The sequence below is a fragment of the Podarcis liolepis genome (assembly GCF_965112155.1).
Source record: "Podarcis liolepis genome assembly, chromosome: Z".
Lineage (NCBI taxonomy): Eukaryota > Metazoa > Chordata > Lepidosauria > Squamata > Lacertidae > Podarcis > Podarcis liolepis.
The window spans coordinates 38625926-38652563 of record NC_139570.1 but is presented as its reverse complement, the minus strand read 5'-3'; the positions used below and the strand labels follow the sequence as shown (position 1 = coordinate 38652563).

The 26638-nt window shown below is 44.7% G+C and overlaps 2 protein-coding genes across 2 annotated transcripts in view; one reads left to right on the top strand and one right to left on the bottom strand.

The window, feature by feature from the left end:
* The window catches only part of LOC310698465 (discoidin domain-containing receptor 2-like), a 48225-nt gene extending 27443 nt beyond the window's left edge, over window positions 1–20782 (top strand). Inside the window, exons 17-27 of the mRNA XM_083485612.1 lie at window positions 11078–11160; window positions 12105–12213; window positions 13613–13747; window positions 14225–14332; window positions 16168–16227; window positions 16724–16805; window positions 17485–17549; window positions 18522–18691; window positions 19228–19333; window positions 19767–19890; window positions 20047–20782. Coding sequence (XP_083341738.1) covers window positions 11078–11160; window positions 12105–12213; window positions 13613–13747; window positions 14225–14332; window positions 16168–16227; window positions 16724–16805; window positions 17485–17549; window positions 18522–18691; window positions 19228–19333; window positions 19767–19890; window positions 20047–20129 — 1125 coding nt within the window. The 3' untranslated portion in view covers window positions 20130–20782. The remainder of the gene's footprint in view (window positions 1–11077; window positions 11161–12104; window positions 12214–13612; window positions 13748–14224; window positions 14333–16167; window positions 16228–16723; window positions 16806–17484; window positions 17550–18521; window positions 18692–19227; window positions 19334–19766; window positions 19891–20046) is intronic.
* Window positions 20783–21934: 1152 nt separating this feature from the next.
* Window positions 21935–26638, bottom strand: part of ENTPD8 (ectonucleoside triphosphate diphosphohydrolase 8) — a 31542-nt gene continuing 26838 nt past the window's right edge. Inside the window, exons 9-10 of the mRNA XM_083485572.1 lie at window positions 25757–25894; window positions 21935–23544 (exon numbers count right to left, since the gene is read on the bottom strand). Of these exons, the coding sequence (XP_083341698.1) occupies window positions 23362–23544; window positions 25757–25894 (321 nt within the window). The 3' untranslated portion in view covers window positions 21935–23361. The remainder of the gene's footprint in view (window positions 23545–25756; window positions 25895–26638) is intronic.

Here is a 26638-nt window from a genome sequence, read left to right as displayed (position 1 = left end):
AAGAAGCAGCTTTCAAAAAGCCCTCACCCCCTAGGAAAAGATTATTACAAACCTGCAGCAGTATATTCAGGGAGCCAGAAATTTGGGGATAACTGGAATTCAGATAACCTGAGCATCAGATATATAATTGACTGTAGCATTGTTAAGTAGCAAAGAGGTTTTTGGAAATGACTGCAGTCTGGGTTGTTGATGGCATATTATAAGCACAGGCAACCTCCCATTTATGCGAGGGTTACGTTCCGAGGCACTGTGTGCATCCGTGAAATCGCTTATAATTGAAACACCACTGAAAAAGCCTGTAAATGCCCCATTCCGCCCCTTTTTGTGACTTCTTAGGTTACTTCCGGGTTTGGGCTGATGCACATATGTGCAGTCATGCACATATTGAATGCAAGTAAATGGGTTTGCCCATAGTGATCCTTTCTGGAACTCACACAATAGCCAACCAGATTTGACTATGGGAACCTGTCCTTCCTAAGCAGCAGTGGCTTATCTTCAGTGCTCTTGGTGGCCCCTCCTGTCCTATACCACCCCCCTCCAGCTCCACCCTGTCCTAAATCTTAGAACAACAAAGAGTCTTTATATGGCATAAGCTTTTGTGGACTAGAGCTCGCGTCATCCAGTGCTTGAAATATTGGACAAAAGGATCTTTAGCACATTATATGTGCTTGCCAATGCCAGGATTTCTGTGTTGTCAAGAACTGTTTAGTGAATTGCTACTGTTAAGAACATGATTATCACTGTCTGTACTTTTTCATTTCCCTCCGACCTCACTTTTTACAACCCCCACGCCTCCCAAACTGTGTGTGAAATATGCTTAAAACTCAGGATGACACCTTCATGCAACTGATGAACTTGTGGTCTGTAGTCTACAAAGGCTTATGCTTTAAAGTGCCAGAAGATTCTTTGCTGTTTTTGCATCTGCTCCTCTGGACATGGCTCTTAGAGCCTCTGAAGCAATTTCAGTGCTTCTCAGGCTTGACTTTTTATCTTGGTGTGTTAAACTGGAGACCAAATTTTTTTGTTTGTCTCATCATTCTGAATGTGAAATTTCAGCCAATTTTTTTCTCATTTCACTCCTCTCCTAGAGCCTATGTGTGATGTTGTTCCTCCCCATCTTTTAGCTCCCCCTACTGCCAAAACTCAGGCTTTCAGCCATTCTCAAGCATCTCACCTCCCTAGATTCCTCCCCAGCACTACACAGCTGCTTTTCTCCCTAACTCTGGTGTGAAGTTCCCCTCTGCACCAGAAAACCCCAAAACCACTTTCCTAGCAGCAAGTGTATTGATTTTCAACATTCCATGACTGAGCCTTCCCCTCTGAAGTTAGAAATGTTAGCAAACATTCCATGGCATGCTATGGGTGCCCATGCTATCATCCACTTGATGTTAAGTGAGATGTTCACATGGAAAATTCACTACTTGTGCCACTCCCCTTCCCAATGTGGTATTATTATTGTCCTCTGTGCTCCTCGCTCCCTACAGCTTCCCTCTGTCACAACAGCCATATGAAGTAGGACATAATTTCCATTTTATAGGGAGGATTTTTAATGGCTTTTCTACAGTCAGAATGACAACCATTTGGTTTCTAGTCATTGGATCCCACTGGACTTGTTTTACCATGTAAAATACTAGTTTGCGTCAGAAGTTCTGTTTTTTACCCCAGCTGTCATGAAAATGACAAGACTAACAGCTATAAAGGAACTGCCTTGTACTAGGCCTGACCACAGGGCTGTCTCTAGCCTGGGGGCGGGGGAGGGATGCCCTCCAGAAGCTGCTGGACTATAACACCCATCATCCCTGATTATTAGCCATGCCAGCTGATGCAAGTTTGAGTCCAATAACTTATGGATGACAATAGGTTCCCCATCCCTGCTCTAGCCTAGTATGTCTACAGTGGCTGGGCAGTGGTGTTAAGGAAATCTTTCCCAGCACTGAGAACTGGAGATGTGACGGACTGAAATGAAGTCTTAGGGACTCCAACCAGGTGCTCTTCCACCAAAAATGTATGGCAAAGGAGCTTTGGCACTGGAGAGAACTTTGCCATACATTTTGGGGGCATCACCACTGGCTATCTTAAATCCCTGGCCATGTGAGAAACAGGTAGGGTCCCCTTTCTCCTGTGCCTTGAACAGCAGCTTGTTCTGCTGTGACATGCAAAGGAGATGGTAAGGGAAGCCTCACGGGCTGATTTCTCCAGGGATGGGGAACCTCTGGCCCTCCAGGTGTTGTTGGACTACAACATCCATTGTTCCTGACCACTGGTTGTGCTGTCTAGGGGCTGATGGGTGTTGCAGTGCAACATCTGGAAGGCCATCTGTTCTACAACCCTGCAACTGTAGGCTGTAGGAACAGGCTAGGATGTTCTTGCTTTTGATCCCATGGTCCTCTGGCCATTTTAGGAGTCAATTGCTAGGTTAAATGTTGCAAATGACCCAGCAAATGACCACGGCAGGGTGCAGCCAGGCCTTTCTAGTGCATAACCCAGCGACAGAAGATAGGAATGAAGGATTTTGTTGAGAGAGCACCTTTTGCCTCATCTTTTGAGGGCAGCCTGAATTGGGACACCTTCTTCCCATGTTACTTGAAGTTCGAAACTGTGGATATATCAACCATTTTGTCCCAGAGCACATATAATTCCCTCAAACAAGGCCCCTCTCTCTCTCCCCACTGCTGCCTTATTTTTTGCTAACCAAGCTCAGATTTATGTTGTTTGTTTCGGCTGTTGTATGACTGTGTACATATTGTATTTAGAAATGGCATTCAGATGTGTACATAATATAATATATATGAATTTAACCAGCATCTCCTTTGCAATCACACACCTTTGCCATGGAGGCTTGTTTTTGTCTTGTTTGTTTCATTTTGTTTTTTTTACATTGACAAATGACCAATAAATTCTGTTGGTTTCTTTTCTCTCCCTGTTTCTGCAATTTGTGAGATTTATTTCCCGTGATTCCCAATGGGATTGCAAAACCAAATGCATTGAGCTGGTTTTTGAGAGAGCCCACAAACATTTAATTGATTAATCAGTTAGATTAATGAATTTAAAACATTTCATAGACAAAAATTGTGTCCAGACTACAGTAATTAGAAAGTTGCTAAGAAAGAAGGAAAGAAGGTAAGAAAGAAAAAGAAAGAAAGAAAGAAAGAAAGAAAGAAAGAAAGAAAGAAAGAAAGAAAAAGAGAAAACAATATTATTAATGCAACTGTGTATAAAACCTGTAAAGGTCTGTCTTCTGTTTGAAGGCATCCAAGAATCATAAAATTGTTGGAAGGGATTTCAGGCAAATCTAGTCGAACCCCCTTCATTATAATTCTAAACCGACATCTATATAAATTGGCATTTGTCATTTTTTATGCTAACTTTGCCCTTGTTTCTTTTGGCTACCCTCAGCAGATGCCATCTTCGAAGAGGCACCACCAGTTTCTCACACAGGAGGGATTGCCTCTTCTCTCACGTGGGCTCATGTGATGCATAGACACACAATCATCCAATCCAACAGGTGGCCTAGTGCCATCTTAGAGAAGGCGTTCCCTGTTCTTTCTCACACAGGAGGCAACACTTTTCCTGTGATGTCTGCTTGTGATATGTACCCATATCAGGGTGCAGTACCAATGTGTGACTGAGGCTATCATAGAAGAGTCATTCTTCCTCTCACCCAGGATGGAAAGCTTTTACTATGATGTCTGCTGCGACACAGATAAGCATTGTGCCGTTCCAGTGGGTGGTTAGGACCATCTTAGGTCACATTCGTACCCCACATTTAAAGCACTTCAATTCCACCCTAAATGGTCATGGCTTCCCCCAGAGAATTCAGGGAGTTGTAGTTTGTTAATATGATGATGATGATGATGATGATGATGCTAAGGAAGCTGAGAGTTGTTAGGAGAGATGTATTCTCTTATTTGAACTACTGCATACAAATCAATCAACCAAAAACCCATAGAACAATTTCTTTAACACTTTTCATTCCAGTGACTTTACAGTGCAATCTTACGCATGCTTACTCAGAAGCAAGTCCCGCTTGAGTTCAGTGGGGCTGACTATCAAATAAGTGTACAACACATTTCAGCCTTCATTGATCATACTTTAGTGTGTTTCTGCATTGCAAAAATTTCTGCTGAAGTGTTTTTTTGAGGCCCTGGAGAAAAGTGAGACTTAACAATGTACATTTTTAGACATGAAGGTAATTAGAACAAAATCCCTTTGTCAGATGATCTCAGAGTACAGAGAGGCTCATCTGGGACAAGGCATTCCCTTTCCTTAACTTTTCCCAGCATTCCTCAAATTTTTGCTGCATCCTGGTATCTGCAGTGACTGAATGCTCCATTCACACCCAACTTGATGCAGAGATGAGGCAGAATGACTGTCTCTGATAGATGCTGAGCAGAAGGAGGCAGAAGAGCAGAGAATCTTACAAAGATGCATCAGGCAGCCCCTCTGAGACTGGTGCATTGGGGTCTCACCATGGTCTTTCTTCAAAGATATGGAACCCTTTCAGAGGAAGGGCAGTATATAAATTAAATACCGTATTTTTTGCTCTATAAGACTCACTTTTTCCCTCCTAAAAAGTAAGGGGAAATGTGTGTGCGCCTTATGGAGCGAATGCACGCTGCACAGCTATCCCAGAAGCCAGAACAGCAAGAGGGATCGCTGCTTTCGCTGCACAGCGATCCCTCTTGCTGTTCTGGCTTCTGGGATTCAGAATATTTTTCTTCTCGTTTTCCTCCTCCAAAAACTAGGTGTGTCTTATGGTCTGGTGCGTCTTATAGAGTGAAAATTTGGTAAATAAACAGTCATTCTTTATAGTTCCCAACATTTCGAAGATGAATATAGGTTCATTCTTTATCTAAGTGTCCGATTCTCACAAAAAAATTTAAGAAGGCCATAAGGCCAAAAACAGGGACAAGTGACACCCCAGGGACCAGAAAGAAGAGACTAGAGGTTGGCATCATTCGACACCTGACAAGGTTTATAACCCATTAAGGACCCCATTAAGAATGCAGCCATCAGGCTGAAAAATGTTCCCCACCCATGTCCTAGATACAACTTTGTCACCAGAGGCTCAAAGGCCTTTGATGGTGCAGAGTGTCTTTGACCAGCTATGGGCTGGTTTGCCACATATGGCCATTCCTAGATTGGCCTTAATAATTCATGCTCTGGACTACTGTAAAGTGCTCTAGCTGGGGCTGCCCTTGAAGATGGCATGGAAGCTCCAGTTAGTGCAAAATGCAGCTGATTAGTTATAGAGTGGAGCAGCTAGCATGAGCCACATTTCAATGGTCATTGATATAGGCAGAACAGCTCATAGCAGTCTGTAACTAACTCCTGATCTTAATCCCATTTATTCAACAGGATTTGGGAATGGAAATGAGGACAGGGTGGGTGGAGAAGGGACACAGAAAATCTGCATTTCTTTTAAATGGCTCAAGGGCAGTAAAGGTTGCAGTCTGTGGAGATGAAGGCACTTTACACCTGGTCAAAGGCTCTCCTTCAATATTACTTCATAAATTCCAGTTCTTACTACAGACCTGGACATTGTGATAAGGAAAAAGAGACAGTGCACCTAATGATAAAAAAGTTGGGACAGAGGGTTTGTTGTTTGCCCAGGCTCTGCACAGAAAAGACTTTGTCTGTAAACTGACCTGCTGCCAGAGTGGCTCCTCCTCTGCCTGCATTTCCCTGTTTGAGCAATAAAGGTTAGTTGGGACCAGAGAGAGAGAGAGAGAGAGAGAGAGAGAGAGAGAGAGAGAGATGCTCAACTTCCTGGTCTGCTTGTCTCTGGAAGCAAAGCCAAACAGCGCATACTCTGAGCAAGCTCTAAAGAGCCAGGCCTTCCAAATCAGATTGCTTCCTCTCATACTGGAAGGACAATGGCTTACAGTAACCTGGTCAGGCATTGGAACAAAGGAGTTTTAGCTCTAGAGAAGGGCAGCTGGGAATCTGCCTTACGCATCTTCTGCAGCATTGAAAACCCTCCTTCAAAGATCAGCTTCAACATTGGCTGCCTGCATCTTTCAAGGGGAGACCTGGAGCAAGCTCTGGAGGTAGGTGTTAAGACCATTTCACACATGACAGGTTCGAACTCGGGTTTTCCATGGAGCATACACAGAACACAGAACTGTCTGCGCTGACTGGAGTTGTAGTCCAAAGCATCCTGAAGTCACCAAGCTGAAAAAGGCTGGTCTACCTCTGTTTTAATTTCCCACAACGTCATGGGTTGGCAGTAGATTGGACGCTCCAGAGCATTGTGGGAACTGAAGGTGGCAGTCCTTTAGCCACCGATACTGACACCACCAAGAAAGTCATGCTTGTATAGCCCACTAGAGCAGTGTTTCCCAACCGGTGTTCCGCGGCACACTAGTGTGCCGTGAGACACCGGCTGGTGTGCCGTGGGAGGGAGGCGGGCGAGTCGGGCGGCGAGACGCGGGGCGGCGGCGGCGAGCAGCGGCCGCCCAGCGCGGGGCTCTCGCCGTCTGCCTGCCTGGCTGCCTGCCTGACGAGCAAACCCCCGGCGCAGGCGCCCCGCTTGTTGACACGGGAGGGGAGGGGGGAGAGGAAACGCTGCTGGTGCCGCTGCTCCTCGGCGGCGGCTCCTCCTCTCAGCCCGCCCTGCCTATATTTGCACCAATCCCCGCCCACTAAAGCATTCGCGCCTCCCAATGGGAAGCCTTGCCGGGCGGCGGGTGCTGCTGCCTGAGAGTTCTGAAGCCACGCCCACTTTCCCAGAGACTGGCGGTTCTGAGGGATCCAGGGCAGGGCCGGCGCGCGCGCGCTTCTTGCTGCCCGGGCGCTTGCTCTAATCCCGCCTTCCCTGGGAGGGAGGGATGGCGGTGGCTGCGAGCGTCCGGGGTGGGGCGCGCGCTGGCTCTCCCTGGCGGCCCTTGTGCCTGACGTTCTATCAGTGCGCCTCCTCTCTCTTTCCCCACCCATCCTCCACGTGCTGCGCTCTAACCCGGAGTTAGAAGCAAATTAGAACACGTGTGTGGTGTGTTTTTTGTGCTGCTCCTCTTTTTTTAGGGCTTTTTGGCGGCTTTTGGGACGGCGTCGAGGGGTGGCCGCCTCAGCTGCCGCCGTCCCTCAGTCCCTCGCTCTGCTGCCTCCTCCCACCCCGGCAAGGGGGAGGGAAAAAACTTTCACTTTTGTGCGTCCCTCCCGGCGTGACGCTGCGCGCTGACGTCACGGGGCGGGGCTTTAATGGTGGTGTGCCGCGAGATTTTTTTCCGGTAAACAGGTGTGCCGTTGCCCAAAAACGTTTGGGAAACACTGCACTAGAGCACACTTTGCTCCTGGGCCTCTCAAACCCAGAGCCAGACCTGCCTGTATGGCATATTCATATGTATTGATGATATTTATATTTTATCTGCTTATTTATTACATTCATATCCCAACTTTCCTTCAGTGAGTTCAAGGTGGCAGCCCCCCTTTCCATTTTATCCTTACAACAACCCTGTGAGGTAGATTAGGCCTTCACTATATTGTTTTCAACAATTGTTAAATACAGTGGTACCTCGGTTTAAGAACAGTCCTGTTTAAGAACAATTCGGTTAACGAACTCCGCAAAACCGGAAGTAGTGTCCCGGTTTGAGAACTTTACCTCAGTCTAAGAACGGAATCCGAATGGTGGAAGGGCACCAGCGTTGGGAGGTCTCATTAGGGAAAGTGCACCTCGGTTTAAGAACGGTTTTGGTTTAATAACAGACTTCCGGAACAGACTGAGTCCATAAACCGAGGTACCACTCTACTTTTTTGTTTTGTTTACTTCTGCAAACCTACCCAGGCATGTCATTTTAACAACCAATTTTTACATGTGTTTTTATTATGCATAATGGCTTTATGGCTGCTGATTTTATTATATTTTTAAAATGTATGTTAACTAGTTTTCCATGCTTCTCTTAACTGGTATTTTTAAATGACTGTTTTAGATTGCCCATTGTAAATCGCTTAGAGCAGGGGATCAGCAATTTTTACTAGTAGCGGGCCGGTCCACTGTCTGGAGGTGGCAAGGCGGAAGGAGCCAGAGCCGGTGGTGGGCACTGCCTTGCCTCCTTGCGATGGGAGGAAGAGGCCGAGTCGCAGCAGCTCTGCAAAACAGACGTCGCGCCTGGTTTACCTCAGCATGGCGTGGGGATGTCTCTGCCAATCAAACGTCACCGAGGTAAACTAGCCTCAGCATTTGATTGGCAGAGAGGTCCCCGCGCTGCGCTGAGGTAAACCAGGCACAGCAATTAAGTGGCAGAGACGCCGCTGCTCGGCCTCTTCCTCCCGCTGCCATCGCTGGGAGTCTCGGCTTCGCAGCAGGTTCCGGATTTATGACCCAGGTGCAGCTCATCCAGCCCGCAGACTTTAGTTTGCCAACCCCTGCCTTAGAGGCATGTGATTTTTTAAAAAATCAAATAAGTGGTCTACTGCAAATGTTGTTAAATAAATAAATCAGGGTTGCACTATGACACTAAAAAAATATAAATCAATAGGTATACACTTGTGGGAGGAAAGAAGTATTTAAACTGTGCACGTAAGGAATGTAACGTGTGAAGTGCCTCACATAAAGTAAATCAATGCAGGTATAAAAAGTGTTGTGGGGAGGACAAAGGATATTCATATTCAGCACTTCCTGGAGAACCAGGTTATCGCAGCAGGAAGCAACTGTTGAGCAATTCCCAGAACGAATGAGTCAGCAACATGCCTCAGATTCCAGAACTAGCTGGTGCCCATTGGGACTGGTGAGGCAGAATACAAGAAACCCAAAACAGAAAAAGTGTTCTGATATGGCTAAGCCTAGGGACGGAAAGAAATTTGGTTCAGTTTTCATGTTAATGCAAAGATACCTAATTCACACACATAAATATTTGCACCAAATTTTGTGATGTAATTCTCCAGCCATAAGAACACATAATGAAAATATTAGTGAAAATAACATACAAAAATATTAGGGGATGTTATGGAAAATCTAGGTGTGAGGCTGCTCAGTCACCCAGCTCGTCAGGCAGAGCCCGCAGGTCCCTGCGGAATAAAGGAAGGAGTCCAGCCAACCGGAGCAAATAGCTGTAGACCAAAGTTTATTGCGCAACAGGTTCAAAGAGCAAATTTGAACCCCAAGGATGGGGTGACAAAGACTTTTAAAACTTTCCCACCATATCCCAGAATACAGTTCGTACAGCATCATTGCTACGTCATTGCTACATCACTGACATGTCACAAAAGGGGAAGGGTTAACCTTGGCAAACATGTCCAGACAAGTCCTTGGTACAAGATTAGCATAAGCAGACATGGCAGGGCAAGACTCAGGTATAAGATTAGCATAGACAAATATGTCTTAAGTACCCACCACCCAAAAGTACAATAGAAGTTCCTTTGCATGTCTGGAGCCTGAGGCGAGTCTGGTGATGAGATTTGGCTTCCTTTGGCTAACAATGAGTCCAGCAATTGTCACCTCTGGGAACTTCCTGGAGTCCTTTTTCAAGGGGAAAATAGCTTTGGAATGGAGGAAACTGAGAAATGAGATGATTTTATATTATTTTTAAAGCTAGGTAACTTCCCTGAGCTGTCCAGTTGAAAGGATACATTCAGGCATAATATTTGTAATATTTAACTTTAAAGATGTGCCCCCCCCACCCCCACCCCGGTAATTTCCGTAACAGGGACATCACTTGCAAAAAAGAGAGGTGCATGTTGGCAGAAATGTGTATAAAGCTGCCCAATTTTCATGAGAACATTTTTTTTTGTAATCTGCAAACTGATCCAGAAATTTGGCAAACTGAAAAGTTCGGAAAGATTAGAAACTGAAATTGATTGATTTGTCCAACTTTAGTTAAGCCTCAGTGGAATACCTTTTTACAGAAGAAACAATGACTTTGCAAGTTTCTTCCTTAATGCTTTATCCCTGGAAGAATTCTTGACCTACTTTGCAAGCAAAAACAGAATTAGCCTCTAAGTGCAGCAATAGCTTAAGGTAACAAATTGCGGAAGAGACATTGCATTTCTGTCTCAGAATCACCAAGCTTGGGAAGGTGGGCTGAGTTAGTTTATACCTGGTTCCTGCATAGGAAGCTCTGTTATGCCAGCAGGTCAGAATATCTGCCCATCTAGACCAGTGTCGCCTACTCTGATTGGCAGCAGCTTTCTGGGGTCTTGGTCAAAAATATGACTTTTCCCTCGCTATTTCTACTTGGGATCTCCCCACCCCCCGCTTTTTCACTGGAGATGTCAGGGGTCAGTTTTGAACTCAGTCCCATCCATGTGCAAAGCAAGTGGGTTCAAAGTCATTGAGCTGCAGTCCCTTTCTCTGTGGGAAATATCTCACCTAATATAACCAACATGCTTAACTATAATTAATGCATGAAGGAGTTAAAAACATAGAGTGAGCTGTCCTACCTGACTTAACTAGGTCACACCCCCTCAGACTGGGAGGAAGGGTTACCAAACTCTTTGTTTTCCTACATTCCACCATTTTCCCCTACCATGTTAACTCTTCCAGTAAGGGTGCCTAAGCTGAATTTTAGAAACATTTACCTTTTTAGAACTAACCTAAGTTTTGCTGCCTGGCTTTTCTTGCTGCTTTATGGAAAAGCACATGAATCTGATCTTTGAATGGTTTTGTAAGTAAATCATATTTATCTTACCAAACATATTGTATATGCTAAGGAAAGTGGGGAGCTTTTGTAGCAACTTAGGGGATTATTTTAAACGTCTAACATCCTGCATTTCCACGCTTTACTTTGCTGCATGTTTTGAGATTTTAAATCACTGCATGTGCTCTCTCACCAAAGAACACTTGCCCCAAATCTGGATCTAGACATCCAAGGAATTCTCCTTATATCAAACCAAATCAAACAACATGCTCAAAATGCATTTTGCCCTGCTGAGAAAAAGCTGTCAACTTTTTATGGCTGGCTCTATTTCTCTGCCTCTAAACAGCCTGACACCCAGTAAAAGCAAACAAGTGATGCCTTTTCTCATTGTTTCATCTCTGTGCCAGGAAAAAAGCATTTCTTGCTGAATTTCTCCTGCTGTTAAAAAGCACAGGAGTAAAAAAAGAAATCTGGCAACCTTAATGTTATTTTTCTGCCTCCAGGCATTTGACCGATCCATTTCCAAAGACAATTGCTTAGCTGTGGGTTTCTTCCAGAGAGGATATGCTTACCTGTTGCTGGAGAGGTGAGTGTCTGCTGTTTCACTGTCAAACGGTACAATAATTGAGCTCACACAAATATTATAGGAGCCAGAATGAATCCAGCACACAAGCAGGGAAAAGGAAGGCAAACAACCAGCCAAGCTATGCAGCATATGTGGGGCAGAAACTGATGTCAAGTTGCCACCTTCTTCTTAGTGGAGCCCCTCCACCCTTTAACAGCCGTGGAATGGTGGAGATAATTCAGCTACCTCCAGCTTCGCTCCATGCCAGAAAGATGTTCATCTGCTGAATTTCTGATAAATAGGGGATTTGTTAAATGTAGAGAGGAGAAACAGAAATCCTGTGGGTTCTGTAAACCGGAAAGTGGAGTTCAATCCCATGCCCTCCAACGTTTCTCCAATGAAAATAGGGATGTCTGATTCCATACTACTACTACTACTACTACTACTACTACCTTTATGATTTATGCTCCACCCATTGGACTGGGTTGCTCCATCCAGCCACTCTGGGCGGCTTACAACATATATAAAAATCATAATAAAATATTAAAATAACTTCCCTATACAGAGCTGCCTTCAGATGTCTTCTAAAGGATGTATAGTTACTTATCTCCTTGGCTTGAGGGTTGCACACCATATGCTCCAACATTTCTCTGATGAAATGTTGGGACGTCCTAAGGAAAAGTGGGACATTCCAGAATCAAATCAGAAACCAGGACGGCTTCTGTAAATCCGGCTCTGTCTCTGCAATCCTGTTCTGTGCACATATGTCATCAGGGGTGGGGTAGGTGGGCATGGTTAAGGGGATGTTGGCCAAAGGGGGAGGTCTGGAGGGTCCTCAGGCCCCACGGGGGCTCCTTACACCTAGGATATATCTAACAGCAATAACAGTGTAATTCTTTTCCTGATCTCAGTACCGTATTTTTACTTTCCTAAACACAGACATTGTTGTTTTCTTCCCCTGCCAGATATGAAGAAGCCCTGAATGATTTCAGGCTTGCCCTGCTGCACCTCAGGAAGAACCCCTGCATTGATTATAAGCAGCTGGGTCTGAAGTTTGTGTTGTGTGCCTGGGAGGTAAGGTGATATTAAGAGAATCATACGATGATGACGCAGCAGCAAAGCAATCCATAATAGACATAACTAGGGACTGCTGCCCCTGTTTGCTCTGCTCACCAACCCCTTTGCCAACCCCCCCTTCCTCTACACCTGGCCAACCCCCCCTCCCTTTACACTTCCTTCACCTCACACCTCCCCTTTCATAGCCTGTCCTCTCATACTTCCTCTACCCCTCCCTTCACAGCTTGCCCAAACAGTCTGTGTACCTGTGTACACAGAAGCTGAACGGTACAAATAAACATGTGCACATGTACTCCCAGAATCCCCTGGGACATGGACTTCCCATTCTGGAAAGCAGTAGCATACCACTTTGAACTGTCAGGGATTAGCCAAAAGGATCCTGGGAAGTGTAGTTTGTTCAGGATGCCGAGACGTCTAACAACCTCCCCCCCGCCCCCAATACACATTCCCCACACAGAGCTACAATTCTCAGAGATCCCCATGAAGTGCGATTGATTCCTAAACCACTCTGGAAATTGTAACTCTGTGAGGGGGAACTCCTACAGGAAGTAGTGGTGGTGGATTTAAAGGAGGATTAGACAAATTCAAAGAAGACGATAAGGCTACCAGTGGCTACTAGCCACAATGGCTATGTTCCACTTCTACTGTCAGATACTCATGTATCGGGATCATGTAAGTGTGGTTGCAATTAGATCTTTCTTGTGGTCTTCCAACAAGAGGTATCTGACTGGTCTGCTCTAATAATAATAATAATAATAATTTTTATTTATACCCCACCCTTCCCAGCCAAGGCCGTGCTCAGGGCGGCTAACAAGCAATGATAAAAACAAATTGAATGAATACAACTTAAAAACAAGATTAAAATACTGAAGATTAAAATATTGAAATGTTACAATGCAGCCTCATCACAGGAGGAAAAGGAAAAAGAAAGAGGGGGAGGGAATCAAATTGGCTCCAAGCCAAAGGCCAGGCGGAACAACTCTGTCTTACAGGCTCTGCGGAAAGAAATCGGATCCTGCAGGGCCCTGGTCTCATGAGGCAGAGCGTTCCACCAGGCCGGAGCCAGTGTTGAAAAGGCCCTGGCTCTGGTTGAAGCTAATCTAACTTGTTTAGGGCCCGGGACCACTGAGGTGTTGCTGTTTATGGACCTTAAGGTCCTCCGTGGGGCATACCAGGAGAGGCAGTCCCGTAGGTAAGAGGGTCCAAGGCTCTGAGTAAGATTAGCACTGGATGCAACCCTATGATTCTCTGCTGTGAAACCTGTGTAATGATAAGAGTTTACTATTTAGAGGTCTTACAAAGTTGGTAATTGAGGACGTTCCTTCCTGCTGAAAAACCCAGTGTAATGTCTGAGGCTTGCATCCAGCAGAAATGTTATTTCTTGTGTGGTATGCAGGTGGCGTACAACACTGCTGCGGCTCACTGCCATCTTGGACAGTGGCAGGATGCTCAGCAAACACTGAAGGAGGCTGCTAGAGAGACCCCAAAGGGTCAAATCCACCACCTTGATAGTGCTCTGAAGCAAGTGCAGGTATGATTTGTTGCATTAACCTGAGGAAGTCGGTTTTTCCTGGAAGTGTAGATCCACCTTCCAAGGAAGAGGTTGCTTAGCAGAGGCTGACACACACACAGGGCGTCTCCAGGTGCCCTTTTTATTGCCCACTCACACCTCTCCATCCAGGCAAGCAAGAGGCACTGCTGGAGTTCAAGGACACATTCCAGCCAAGGAAAAACACTCAAGGGAGGTGCAAAGAGAGGCCAGCAAGGGGTGTGTCATTTGGGGAGTTGCAAGGGCCAGGTGGAGATGCCTGGAGGGCCACATATGGCCCCTGGGCCTCAGGTTCCCCACCCCTGAAAGAGAGAACTGCCCTATGGCAACTCTTTACACAGAGGATTTTCCTCTGCCTAGACAAGATGAACTTCCTTTCTGCAGCTTCAGGTAAATGTGTATATCCAAGACAAGATAACCCTGCTGTGAATAGTCTACCCTAAACCTGCCCTGTCCTAGGAACATCTCTTCTTGGAACCCCGGAGTGTCCCTCAGGGGGAGATCTTCAAGCCCCCAAAGAAGGACGTGGAAGAGCTAGAAGAAAAAGACTTCCTGGGCCAGGCCAAGGTAGAACCTCTGACTCCGCAGATAAAAGGGGTGATGTTCTTCTGGTGCGATGGGGCTAGTTTTCCCCAAAGGGAGTCTGCATGTTTCTGGGCTGAACTACTTTGGTAAAGGAGAGGGGTGGGGCTCACATGCTGGAATGTTCTCCTGTACAACTCACCTCCCCCAACAACCTTGCATGTAGAAATAAAGCTTGTCGGGGAGGTTCCCTGTTTACAAAATTTTCCCATCTGGCACCAATTTTGCCATTGTATTGCAACAGACAAAAGCACCCTTTCTTTTTTTCTTTCTTTTTTTGACTTTTGGCCATAATCAATTATTGGATTTTTGCATTTTGAGTATTTTTTAAAACATGCTTGTATATGTTTTTGATTGCATTTTCACTCTGGCTGTAAATCGTTTTGGCACTTTCTGTAGAGGGATTTGCTAGGGGCTCCCACCCTTGCTCATCCTACTTGTCCCAAGCCCCTCCTCTCTGCTCTATGCCCTTTTAAAGAAGGGAGGGGATAGTCACTTCATACAGTGGCTTGCTTTCCCCTCTGTTAAATAGCTTGCATGTGCCTGCCTGCCATTCCTCATGCTAGAATTGGCATGGCCACCTATGGCTGCACAAACTGCAGAGTAATTATTTATTTATTTTTATTTTTAAAATTTCTATACCGCTTTATATTTTTAATAAAAAATCTCAAAGCGGTTTACAGCATATTAAATCAATAAAACAATAGCTGGGCTATTGTTCCTCCGGCCTCTTCAGTAGGGCTAGTGAGTGTGGGCCCCGCCCCCTAGGCCAGGTGGAAAGGGCCTTCACGACCCACAACCAGGTCTGCCTTACTCCAAACCATTCTTGCATTCAGCTGGTGCCCCTTATGCTGATGATAGATAGATAGATAGATAGATAGATAGATAGATAGATAGACAGATAGATAGATAGATAGATAGATAGACAGACAGACAGGCAGGCAGGCAGGCAGGCAGAGATAGAGAGATAGATGGATGAGCCAAGCCAGAAGGGAGAAAATTGTTGTTGTTGTTGTTGTTAAGGTTTGTTAAATGAATACTTTGCTTTACAACCAATAACATACAATAAAGTCACGTAAGCGTTGCAAAACACAAATTTAACAGTACAATAGCAAATAATAGGCATTGCCCCAATGCCTGGGAAATAAAAAATAGTGCCAAATCAATGACAAGGTTGGAGCCAGAAACTCCTCCCTCAGCAAGAGTATTCCATAAATGAGAGGCTTCCAAGAGAAGGCCAATTAACATGTATTTGTTCTCAGGATCCCAAATAACAGCCAGTAGTTGACACTGCATTCCTCTGGCTTGTAATGCTCATTTTAGGGTCAGAACTACCCAAGCTGTATGGAAATTTATTCACGCAGGCAACTACAGCGGCAAGAATGTTACTTGCCCCAAAATGGAAAGAAGAAGAAGACCCAGCAAAAGAAGAATAGATACAAAAACTTACGGAATATGCAGAAATTGCAAAACTTGCTGGAAAAATAAGAAATCAAGATAACAAACTTTTTATAAAAGAATAGAAATGATTTATTGAATATTTACAGATAAACTGTAAACAGATAAGAACATTGGCAGGATTATTGTAATAACCTGCAGTTTTATAAGAGTATATATTTAAAATAGATGAATAAATGAGCAAATTAAGTTAATTTGGATATGCAGAAAATATTAAAAATAAATTTAAGGAACAGCAGAAAGGGGGGGGAGGAAGTCATGTTTTGAAGTGTCAAAATGATAGTGAAATCAGTGAAATGTATGAAATTGAAAATCATAAATAAAGAAATGCTCATTTTATACCACCCTCCTTCCATTCACAGGTCATCTCTTCTGCTTTTAAGGAAGATTGTGGCATCCGCTTTCATGATCCCCAGCCCCAGGTGAAGGGGGGGAAGCAAGGGAAGTATGTGGGATGCTCACAGGCTCCTGGCGCAGAGACAGCAGCTGGCAATTTCTTTCCCTTGGCTTCTCTCTAGAAGCATTGCCTGCCCTAAACCACCTATACCTCCCTGATTGCCACATCAGCCTGCCTCTCTCTCACAGCCATAAAGGTGGCCAGCTGACCTGAAAGTGGCCAGTGCCTGCGCTGTTCAATACAATATTTGCTGATGTGCAGAAACTTATTGCAGTGCGTAGATCAACATATTAACCACCTCAGAGATGCAAAGGAAACTGCTCTTAAAAGGCACAGCTACAGAGGCTGGCTGGAAAAGTTGGCAACCCTGTATTAGGTATTCCTGAACTTTAGCACCCCTTGCTTTGCTCCTCTGGTTATCATCTGCTTTTGTTCCCACCCCAAGCTAAAGAGAGTAGCAACCTTTTGTGTGTGTGCATACAAGGGATTTGGCATATCTCGAAACTTCTCACTTCTTGCAGAAAGGCAGCAGTGGGATTCCCCCACCACCTGGAAAAGAACCCCCCACCCTGCCCTGCGAGAGGCAAAATATTCAGAAATCAGGTCAGCCACAAGAAGGGGATTTGTCAGATGTCTGGAGGGACCCTTTATATCCTCCCGTTTCTCCCAGTGGGTGCGCAGAGCTACAGAGCCTACAGCAAAGGAGATAGAGGGAGAAGGAACCAGTTTGCTTCCTTTCTCCATTGTTGCATATTGGTTAGAGTGTCTGACTAGGACTTGGGAGCTCAGGGTTCAAATCCCCACTCAGCCACAGAGTTCACCGGGTGACCTTGGGCCAGTAACTCCTCTCTCTGTCTTTCAGCCCAATCTATCCAGCAGGGTTGTGAGGGCAAAATGGGGAGGGGGAAGAACCATGGCGTGGGGTATAAAAGTAATGTGATAAAGGCAGGGTTTAACTAATGGAATTAGGCTGTGTACACACCCAGAATTTGAAACACATCTTCTCCTCAAAGATTCCTGGGAACTATAGTTTACACCTCCCAGAGCTAGAGCTCCCAGACCCTTAATAAACTTCAGTTCCTAATATTTTTTTCTTGAGGGGAGATTCTTTAAATTGCATATTGTGCATTTTGTTATTGTAAGCCACCTTAAGAGAGCCATATGGTGAAGAGTCGGGTATAAATTTTAAAATCTAAACATTAAATAAATATTAACTAAAATAAAAATAAAATATAAAAGCATATGCAGCTTTATTAGTAAGTGGGTGAAGCTTGTTTTGCAGCACCAGCCAAGGAAGATGACGACAGGGCAGACATGAACATCACTGGTCAAAATATATCCCTAGAGGTGAGACTCTGTATTTGCCATGGCAATAATGTGATGTAACGTAATATAATGTAGTTGCAAAAGGGCTTTAGCTATTGCATCATGAACAGCCCTAAAATCTGCTTCAGAAGAACTGTAAGTTGTATGAATCTATAATATTGGCATTGTAAAGTTTGCCAGCCAGCTGTCCTGGAAAGATTGTCTCACAAAATCCAAGCAATGAGAGGTCAAAGAAAGGCGGACATGTTTTTGGCAGACTGGTGTTTGTTTATTGGTTTTATAAATAGTCAGGAATCTGGCAGAATGGTTCCAATTAACTGAGCTGGCCCATCCATGAGGAGGGGTGAAACGCCCACCTCAGAGCAAGAGGCGGTCCTCTTCCCACCACTGCCATCATCAAGAGGGAGGTGTTTGGATGCACAGTGTTGCTACTCATCCTCACTGCCCCAAGGCGGAGAAGCTGAACTGCAATGCTTTGAGGAGTTTGGCAAAAACTGGGGTGCAGCAGTGGTGGAAGTAGGGTACATGGTGGTGGTGGGGCAGCAATTCCTGTTTCACTTCAGGTGGTGAAATGGGATGGGCCACCCCTGCCAACTACATTTCGGATGGTATGGTCTTTGCAAGGGGAAATAGGATTAACTGGAGAAAAGTTAGATAAATTAAGAAAAATGAGATGTGGATCTAAATAACAGAGTCATTTATTTTGATTGTAGGTGATAAATAAACAATGAGCACCGTGAAGGGAAAAATACTGTTACAGGAGACTGAATACCAAGTTAAAATAGAAGCTTCTTAATCCTATTTGTAGGATTATATATTGTGCTTCCATGAAATGCAATCTGTACCCGAAAATGCTGTTTGGGGTGTCAGGAAGGGGAGTTGTTATATTTTTATTTATACTACACACACACACACACACACACACACACACACACACACACACTGTTTCAGATGTTCCCTTTGCTCAGCCATACCTTTCCATCTCTTGAGCAGGACTTATCCTCTTCTGGGGAGGCTGGTGACATCACCAATGAGTTCATCCTGCTGAAGATTCACACTTCCTACTCCATCAAGGTGAAAATGAGTCCTGCCCCATCCCTGGCTGACTTTAGGAACCTGTTACAGGAAGAATGCTGCCAGCAGGCTACACGGATGTCAGTGAGGTAGGTTCTGAGATACACAAGAACTGGCACTAGGTAGGGATGAAAGCTGAATCTGTCTGATCTGTGGCTTTCCAACACAATCTTCAAACCTATACAGTGGTACCTCAGGTTAAGTACTTAATTCGTTCTGGAGGTCTGTTCTTAACTTGAAACTGTTCTTAACCTGAAGCACGACTTTAGCTAATGGGGCCTCCTGCTGCTACCGTGCCGTCAGAGCACAATTTCTGTTCTTATCCTGAAGCAAAGTTCTTAACCTGAAGCACTATTTCTGGGTTAGCGGAGTCTGTAACCTGAAGCATATGTAACCTGAAGCGTATGTAACCCGAGGTACCACTGTACACAGCTATCCTTTGAAATTTGCACTTCTCCTAATTTTGTGGTGCAGTTCTCCAACTCAACAATGTTTACAAAAATGCATATGTATTAGGGTTCTTTGGGAAAAGCCATGAGCTTTAAATGTATGGTGTGTCCATGCCACTCTTGCCCTAACAGCTTCCTATGTACCTGTGGATGATTGCATCACTGATCCTTTTCAGGTACAAGATTTCAGGTAGTGATGAGCTGATCCCTGTTAGCAATGATGAAGAACTGAGGAACATCTGGCAAAGCATGGAAGGTGGTCAACTGACCCTCTGGTGCCAGGTACGCGTTGATTGGTGTTGTGTTATCGGGCTTAAAGACTGGACAACAACAACAACTTTCCCTGCAAGCAGGAGGCTAGCACACCAGTCCTGCCTTGCTGTTTTCAATTTTTAGTGAGATATTATTTTTATTAATAACATTAATATTCAGAAATGGTATCCTCCAACCTGAAGCGGTAGAGTTAATTGTTTTGCTCAAGCTCCCTCTATGACCTCATTCTGACAGTAAAAGCTGTTGGATGGTGGAAGCGAAATTCCTTGTAAGTGGGTAGGCTGTTCTTTGTTAGAAGCTGGCTGGCCACCTATTACGGGTGCTGCACTAGTGGATTCCCTGCATTGGTAGGGGGTTTGACTAGATGACTCTTGAGATTCCTTACCAACCCTCTGATTCCAGTGCATGTGTTGATCCAGTCCCATTTGTGTGTGTTCTGAAGGCCCAAAGGGATACCACGAGCAGGCCAGTACTCTACCACATGACTGCGTGTCACCCCTACACTGCTCAGGGCCAGGAGGATCTGTCTTTCAAAGAAGGTGACAAGCTGGAGATCCTCTCTGAAGGTAGGCAGGGCAGAGATGGATGTTTGATGGTCCCTGAAGGGAAAAATGACCCCCCACAGATTAAAAGGCACCAGAGGCACCTTCCTCATCCCCTTCTCTTGATCTGTGCCTTTGGCCATAAACCCACCTGCCTTCGCCTTGGTTGTGTTTTCACAGTGAACAAGGAGTGGCTGGAAGGACGCTGCAATGGAACCACTGGCATTTTCCCAAAATGCTTTGCTGTGCGAGACTGCTGTTGACACTTGCTCCTAGAGGAGAAAAAAGGGGGTTTGTCCCCTAGATCACGCACCCATTCAATCACAGATGCTACAATCGACCCTTCCCTTGCCATTAGGTGCTGTGTTGCCCTTCAGACATGCTTAAAATGCTTCTAAGTGTTGGTGAAGTGTTGGCTTCTTAGTAACATTTCAGTGACTCATAAGGTCACCCTTTTTGCTTTGCTGGCTGAAAAGATCAGAAAGAATACCCTGGACAATATAGCAGTGAAATGTAAGGAAAACTCAGAGATCTAAATAGAGACTATTATTTGTGGCGCAACATCCCTTTTGCTTATATTTATTTCTGATTCACATTTGTCATGGCCAATGGCTAGTACAATAAAGTTAATTGGATTGGAGTGTTGCTGAAAAGCAAATATATTTCCTTCTCTTGAGTTTGTAGTTAATGCATGAATTACTTTAAACCACCAGAGGGCACTGTTGGTCTAGCAATCTTGCCAGCACTTGCTTATCGCTTTGCTTTGTCATCCTTAATGCCACCCCTAAAAGCTGAGCTATTTTGTTTGTTGCTCTGTCCTAACTTTTTGAGACAAGATATATGCTATTTCTCTCCTTCTATCTCCACTCATTCTGTAAACAGTTTCTGCATGAATAAAGCCTTTGAATTCCAGAAATTGGAAGTGATTGTTCCACTCTTAATTCCAAGCTGCAAGGTCTGCTAACAGTAAAAACATGAGAAGAGCCCTGCAGGATCAGACCAAAGCTATATGTGCAGGGCTGGAAGGCAACAACCATTCCCCAAGGACAGCTTTCCCCAGCAACTGTGATTCAGTGAACTGCTGAATGTGAATTTAGACCTCATGACTAAAAGGTAAAAGGTAAAGGTAAGGTAAGGTAAAGGACCCCTGGATGGTTAAGTCCAGTCAAAGGCGGCTATGGGGTTGTGGCGCTCATCTCGCTTTCAGGCCAAGGGAGCCAGCATTTGTCCACAGACAGTTTTCTGGGTTATGTGGCCAGCATGACTAAACCGCTACTGGCGCACGGAGGACCATGATGAGTGCCAGAGTGCACGGAAACGCCATTTACCTTCCCACCACAGTGGTACCTATTTATCTACTTGCACTTTGACATGCTTTTGAACTAGGTGGGCAGGAGCAGGGACAGAGCAACGGGAGCTCACCCCGTCAGGGGGATTTGAACTGCCAACCTTCCAATCGGCAAGCCCAAGAGGCTCAGTGGTTTAGACCACAGCGCCACCCGTGTCCCTACCTCATGACTAAGGTCAGGTTCACAACATACATTTAAAGCACATCCAATGCACGACTGAAGTAATGACCCCCATACACCCCACAAGAATCCTGGAAGCTATGGTTTCCCCCTTACAAAGCTACAATTCACAGCATCTTTAACTAACTATAGTTCCCAGGATTCTTTGTGAGAAGTTACAACCTTTAAGTATGCATTAGGCGTGCTTCAAATGTATGCTGTGGATCTAGCTTCCTGAACTTGTCTCCTCCCCTTTTTTACATCCATCTAAGCCTGTAAGGCAGGCTTTCCCCAACCTGGCGCCCTCAGCTCTTTTGGACTACAACTCCCATCATCCTCAGCCAATCATGGAAGCCAAACCCTGCCTCCAATACCAAATCCTGCACTAAAAGGAAAAGTGCTGCTAGTTAATCCTTGGTTTCATAAACCCATGAGGACTAGTGCAAAGCTTCCTTCAAGAAAGATAAGTTTCTTTGAAAGCCAAATTTGGTCTTCATTACCAAATCCTTCAATAAAAGCAGAGCACTGCAGATAATTCCTCGTTTCATAAGTCCACAGTAAACACTTAGCAAAGTTTTTATTTGAGAAATGTGCAATAAAAAGAATTATAAAGTTTTCTAGCGAGCACTGTGAGGTCAGTTCCTGATGACCTGTTTATTGAACATTTGTCCTGATTTGTTTGTGCAGAGTTCGCAGGGAGGTCATACAATGTCCAGCTGTTTATTGCACACTCATTCCAATTTGTTTGCAGGGAACTTTTATGGTGTTGGGTCACGTAAGTGCTATTCCACGCATTTTCCCATCGCATTTCTTGCTACAAAAGGTCCAGGTCTCTTTTTGTTGCCCAAGTACTTCATATTCAATTTCATTTCAAATTTGAATTTTGCTGGTATGTGATGGAATCCCAACTGGAAAATGAAGACAGCCTGCACATGCCTTAAGTCTTGTGGAAAGTTTGTTCCTGATGGGGTTGAGAGAGATCCTTTCACCCACAAAAATATTTTGGTACAAAAAAGAAAGAAAGAATGTAACTAGTTGTCCACAACAGGGAGATGAGAACCAGCCCCATAGAATCAACTCCCCCAAGTATTTACAGTATTTGCATGGTGTTTCTAGTACGCTTTTTTTGTCCGTGGCTGCATATTTGGGGATCCCATCCCAGGCAGTTCCTCTTCCAGGCCTGAATCAGACCACTGTAGCTCCTGTCCGACTGACTCCTGGCACCCTGCAATTCCTTTGCCTGAGAATCTATCATCTGCTTTAAACTGGTCTCTCACTTTGGTGCCAAGATCAATCTTAAGACCTGATAAGCAGCCTTGAAGTCCCGCTCTCTTGCCCACCAAGGCAGGCGCCTGCATTTGCCAGTTGCTTGCATGGGCCCCACAGGTTGGCACCAGTGAACTGCTGGTCCAGTAAACAGCGGATGAGAAACAATATTAATAGTACTTGTAAATTCATTCCTATTACAATTAATTTTCATTAATAATAATATTGCTAGAGTGTTTTTGAGGGGGGTCAAAACCCTATCTCCATTATGCCCTGTGAGTCTTAGGAGATTCCTGCAACACAGAACAGTTTTATCATCACCCCATATATTTTTTTTTGGGGGGGGGAGGGTTTGATGAGAAAGAAAGCAGCTTGCCTCTGGCCTTTGCAACAGCTCACGGAAGAGATAAGTTTCGAACCAGGGACTTTATGGTTTACATAGCTAATATACTGCTGGGGAGGGGGGATTGCGGTACAATAAATTATATACTGCATGTACTTCTGAAAAGAAAAGGCATAATCAGTGCTAGTTGGGCAAGTAGTGTATGTTTGTCCCATTGGGTCTTAGAGAGTTGAAGCTGGTCTGGCTTGGTGGCGCCTGCCAATCTGTTTAGTGTTTGCTTGCTTGTGGGTCCCCTGAGGGGCTGGTGCTGACTGCCCCACCCTAACCCACACAAAGGCTGCGGGGAGGTGAACAGTCCAAAATGGCAGCCCCTTTCTCTCAGCGCAGTAAATACATGACCAGCAGGGCAATACAGATTGCCAGCACAGCGGCAATGAAGAAAATGCTGGCTGCCCACACCCCTTCCTCGTGACCTCTCAGCTGTCGGGGGGCCTCTGCGGGGATCATATTGGTGAGGTTCAGCATGTAGCCCAGAGTCCAGCCAATTTCCGAGTTGGCAGCCTGCAAGAGAGAGAGTAGAGTCACAAAGGAAGGCAAACACAGTGCCTACCACTTAATGCTAATAGCCTTGCCATGAGCCAACACAAAGCTGGCATTTCAGGCAGAGGTGAGCTTCCTTGTCATAGGAACAGTGTTTGCTTGGCATGTAGAAGGTCCCAGGTTCAATCCCCAGCATCTCCTGGGTTGGGAAAGAACCTGGGGCTCCAGTACTTAGGGCTATTTCACTATATTTTGTATCCCAAGATTTCTACCCGTGTTTACTTGCTGCTATATAGATAAATGCATGAACCTGACTTTTTGAACTTTGTAAGCAAACCATTTCAAAACTCACTAAGGTGTGTGGTCTGTGGCTAAGAGCAGCAGAAACAGGGAAGTTCTGAAAGTGGACTAAATGGGATATTAAAATGGTTTCAACAGCCTCTATCTTCACACTACACTGCTGCTTTCTTTTGTGACTTTTTAAACTCTGTTGCTGGACAAAGATATATCACAATAGTGATAATCTATGCTGGAAGTGTAAAGAAGAAGAGGGTACCTTTTATCATATGTGATGGACCTGCCCTAAGGTGAAAGACTTCTGAGAGAAGATTTATAATGAATTGGGGGAAAAAGTTGAAATATACATTTATTAAGAAACCAGAGGCCTTTCTTCTTCGAATAACAGGTTTGGAATTGCCCCAAAAGATGTTAGATTGTTTTTGTATGCCACAACTGCAGCTAGAATTTTATTAGCTAAGAATTGGAAAACACAAGAAGTGCCAACAGTGGAGGAATGGCAGATGAAGATGATAGACTTTTTGGAGCTAGCCGAGCTCACCTGAAGAGTCTGCGACCGGAAGGAGGAGGAGTACCAGGAGGAATGGATTAAATTCAAAGACTATTTAGTAAAATATGCTAAGATAATTTAAATAGAAATATCAAATCACTGCTCAAAGACTGATCCGCCAAAGACTGGATGACATCGATTTACAGCGAAATTATACGCTGGGGGGAGGTGTTTGTTCGCCCCAGAACATTGGTATTACTTTAACTTACTGCGTTCCATCATACCTCTCCTCCCTTTCGACTGTTGCCCATAGGCTGGCCTTCACCAAAGCGAGGTTTAACATTTTTCCCTCCAATGTCCTGAGACATAGATTCTCAAAGGGCCAAGCCTCCGCCATGTGCGAATGTGATAAGGAGACGCCGGAGTCGCTTCAGCACATTATGTTCACTTGCCCCTTGTTCAACGTGCCACGGGCAAATTTGTTGGGATCAAACATGCAGAAACTAGAGGGTACCCCACCAAAATTCCACCTTGCCCAAATCTTGCAGGATAAGGATACTCATACGACCCTGAAAGTGGCTAGGTTTCTGGTCGCTGTCCTTACCCAAAAGCGTTGCCAAGGAGCACTACAAGCTAATTAAGGCGCAGTATGTCATTCCATCTTATAGTATTTTATTGTTACAGTGGTGTTTTAGCGGCTGTTTTTTCCCACGTGCACAAGCTGTTATTTATGTCTTGTTTTTATCTGTATGGGCCTATGGCCGTAATAATAATAATAATAATAATAATAATAATAATAATAATAATAATAATAATAATAAAATAGAAATACTTGCAAATAACAGATAGGCTTAGGATTTAAATATGTGAAGTTATAGAACAATAGGTTTAAAGTAAAGATGAAAAGAAAGAAAGATGTTAAGTGATTAAGTAAATTTTATGAGAAACTTGTTTTGGAAAACTTACAATGATATATACTGAAATTCAGTCGGGGATTTGAGGAAGTCACTTAACAATGTTACTAAGATTGGATTAAGTACAGTTAAGATGTATGTATGTATGTTTGTTTAAAATCTTTGGAAAATCAATTAAAAAAATTGGGGGGAAAATTAAACTCTGTTGCTGGGGGCTCTCTCTTGCTGGAGAAAGTGTTTAGTCCTGTGCTTTGGATCTAGAGTTCCAGCTAAGTATTTTATTAATTATCCCACACAGGTGATCTATATCTATTTTCACCTCCAGAAGCCCTTGTGTAAGTGATTTTTTTCAGACCATTGGCAAGGAGGAGAAAGGAATGGCTTATGTGGGGGTGGGGAAGTGAAATGGGCAGAGACAGAAGGGATAAGTACAAACTCTCTGCAAACAATCAGTCCCTTCAAAACCTGGGCTGGTTCAGATACCTTGGACCTAAACCATATATAGTGACATGACCTCCAGCTCTGCCCTCACCCGCATCCGGAAGGCAATGTTGTTCCAGGTGTCTGTTCGAAAGCCATAACCGTCCAGCAAGATAGTAAGGATGTAGTTGGCACTAGCACAGTAGTTTTTCAGATGGTCCTCCTTCTCATTGAAGTAACTGGATTTCAACTGAGGAAAGATAGGAAGAGAGAGAGAGACAGCATTTCAAGAGCAGCTGAGGTAGGAGAGTGTTCATTTCCTGACCATTGGATATACTGCCTGATTTGATGCAAGTTGGAGTCTGACCATATCTAGAGGGCACCACATTGGCTACACTGACCAGCAGCAACTCAGCGCAACTACCTGAAATCATTTGAGGGCAAGGATGGGGAACCTGTGGCCCTCCAGATGTCATTGGACTATAACTTCCACCACCCTTGACCATGAGCTGTGCTGTCTGGAGGCTGGTGAGAATTCTAGTTCAGCAACATCTGGAGGGTGACAGGGTTTCCCATGCCTGGATTAAGGTGACTGAAGGGTGCTGTTGTGTGAACCTTCAGGACTTTCCAGAAGGGCAGCTGTGTTTCAGCAAAGACAGCTTTGGGTCTTGTGACACCTTTAAGGATGAGCATAGGTCAATGCCAACTGGGCGGCCCCCCAGTGGCAGTACCTCAAACAAAGCCTCATCTGGGATAAGGAACCATGGGCTACAGTTTGTTCTTCATAGTTGCATAGTACAAAAGGTTTTGGCAGGTGTAGTTCATATCACAGTGTCGAACTGTCTTCCTGCTAAAATACCTTTCTGTGTAGGTAAAAAGCATTGTCGATGACTTTGGAGCAGGCTGAGAACAGACCCAGGGAACTGAGTCTGGGGCTTTGGTAGCATCTGAAGGCTGTTGGCTGTCTTCCTAGAGAAAAGGTGGAGAACCTCAG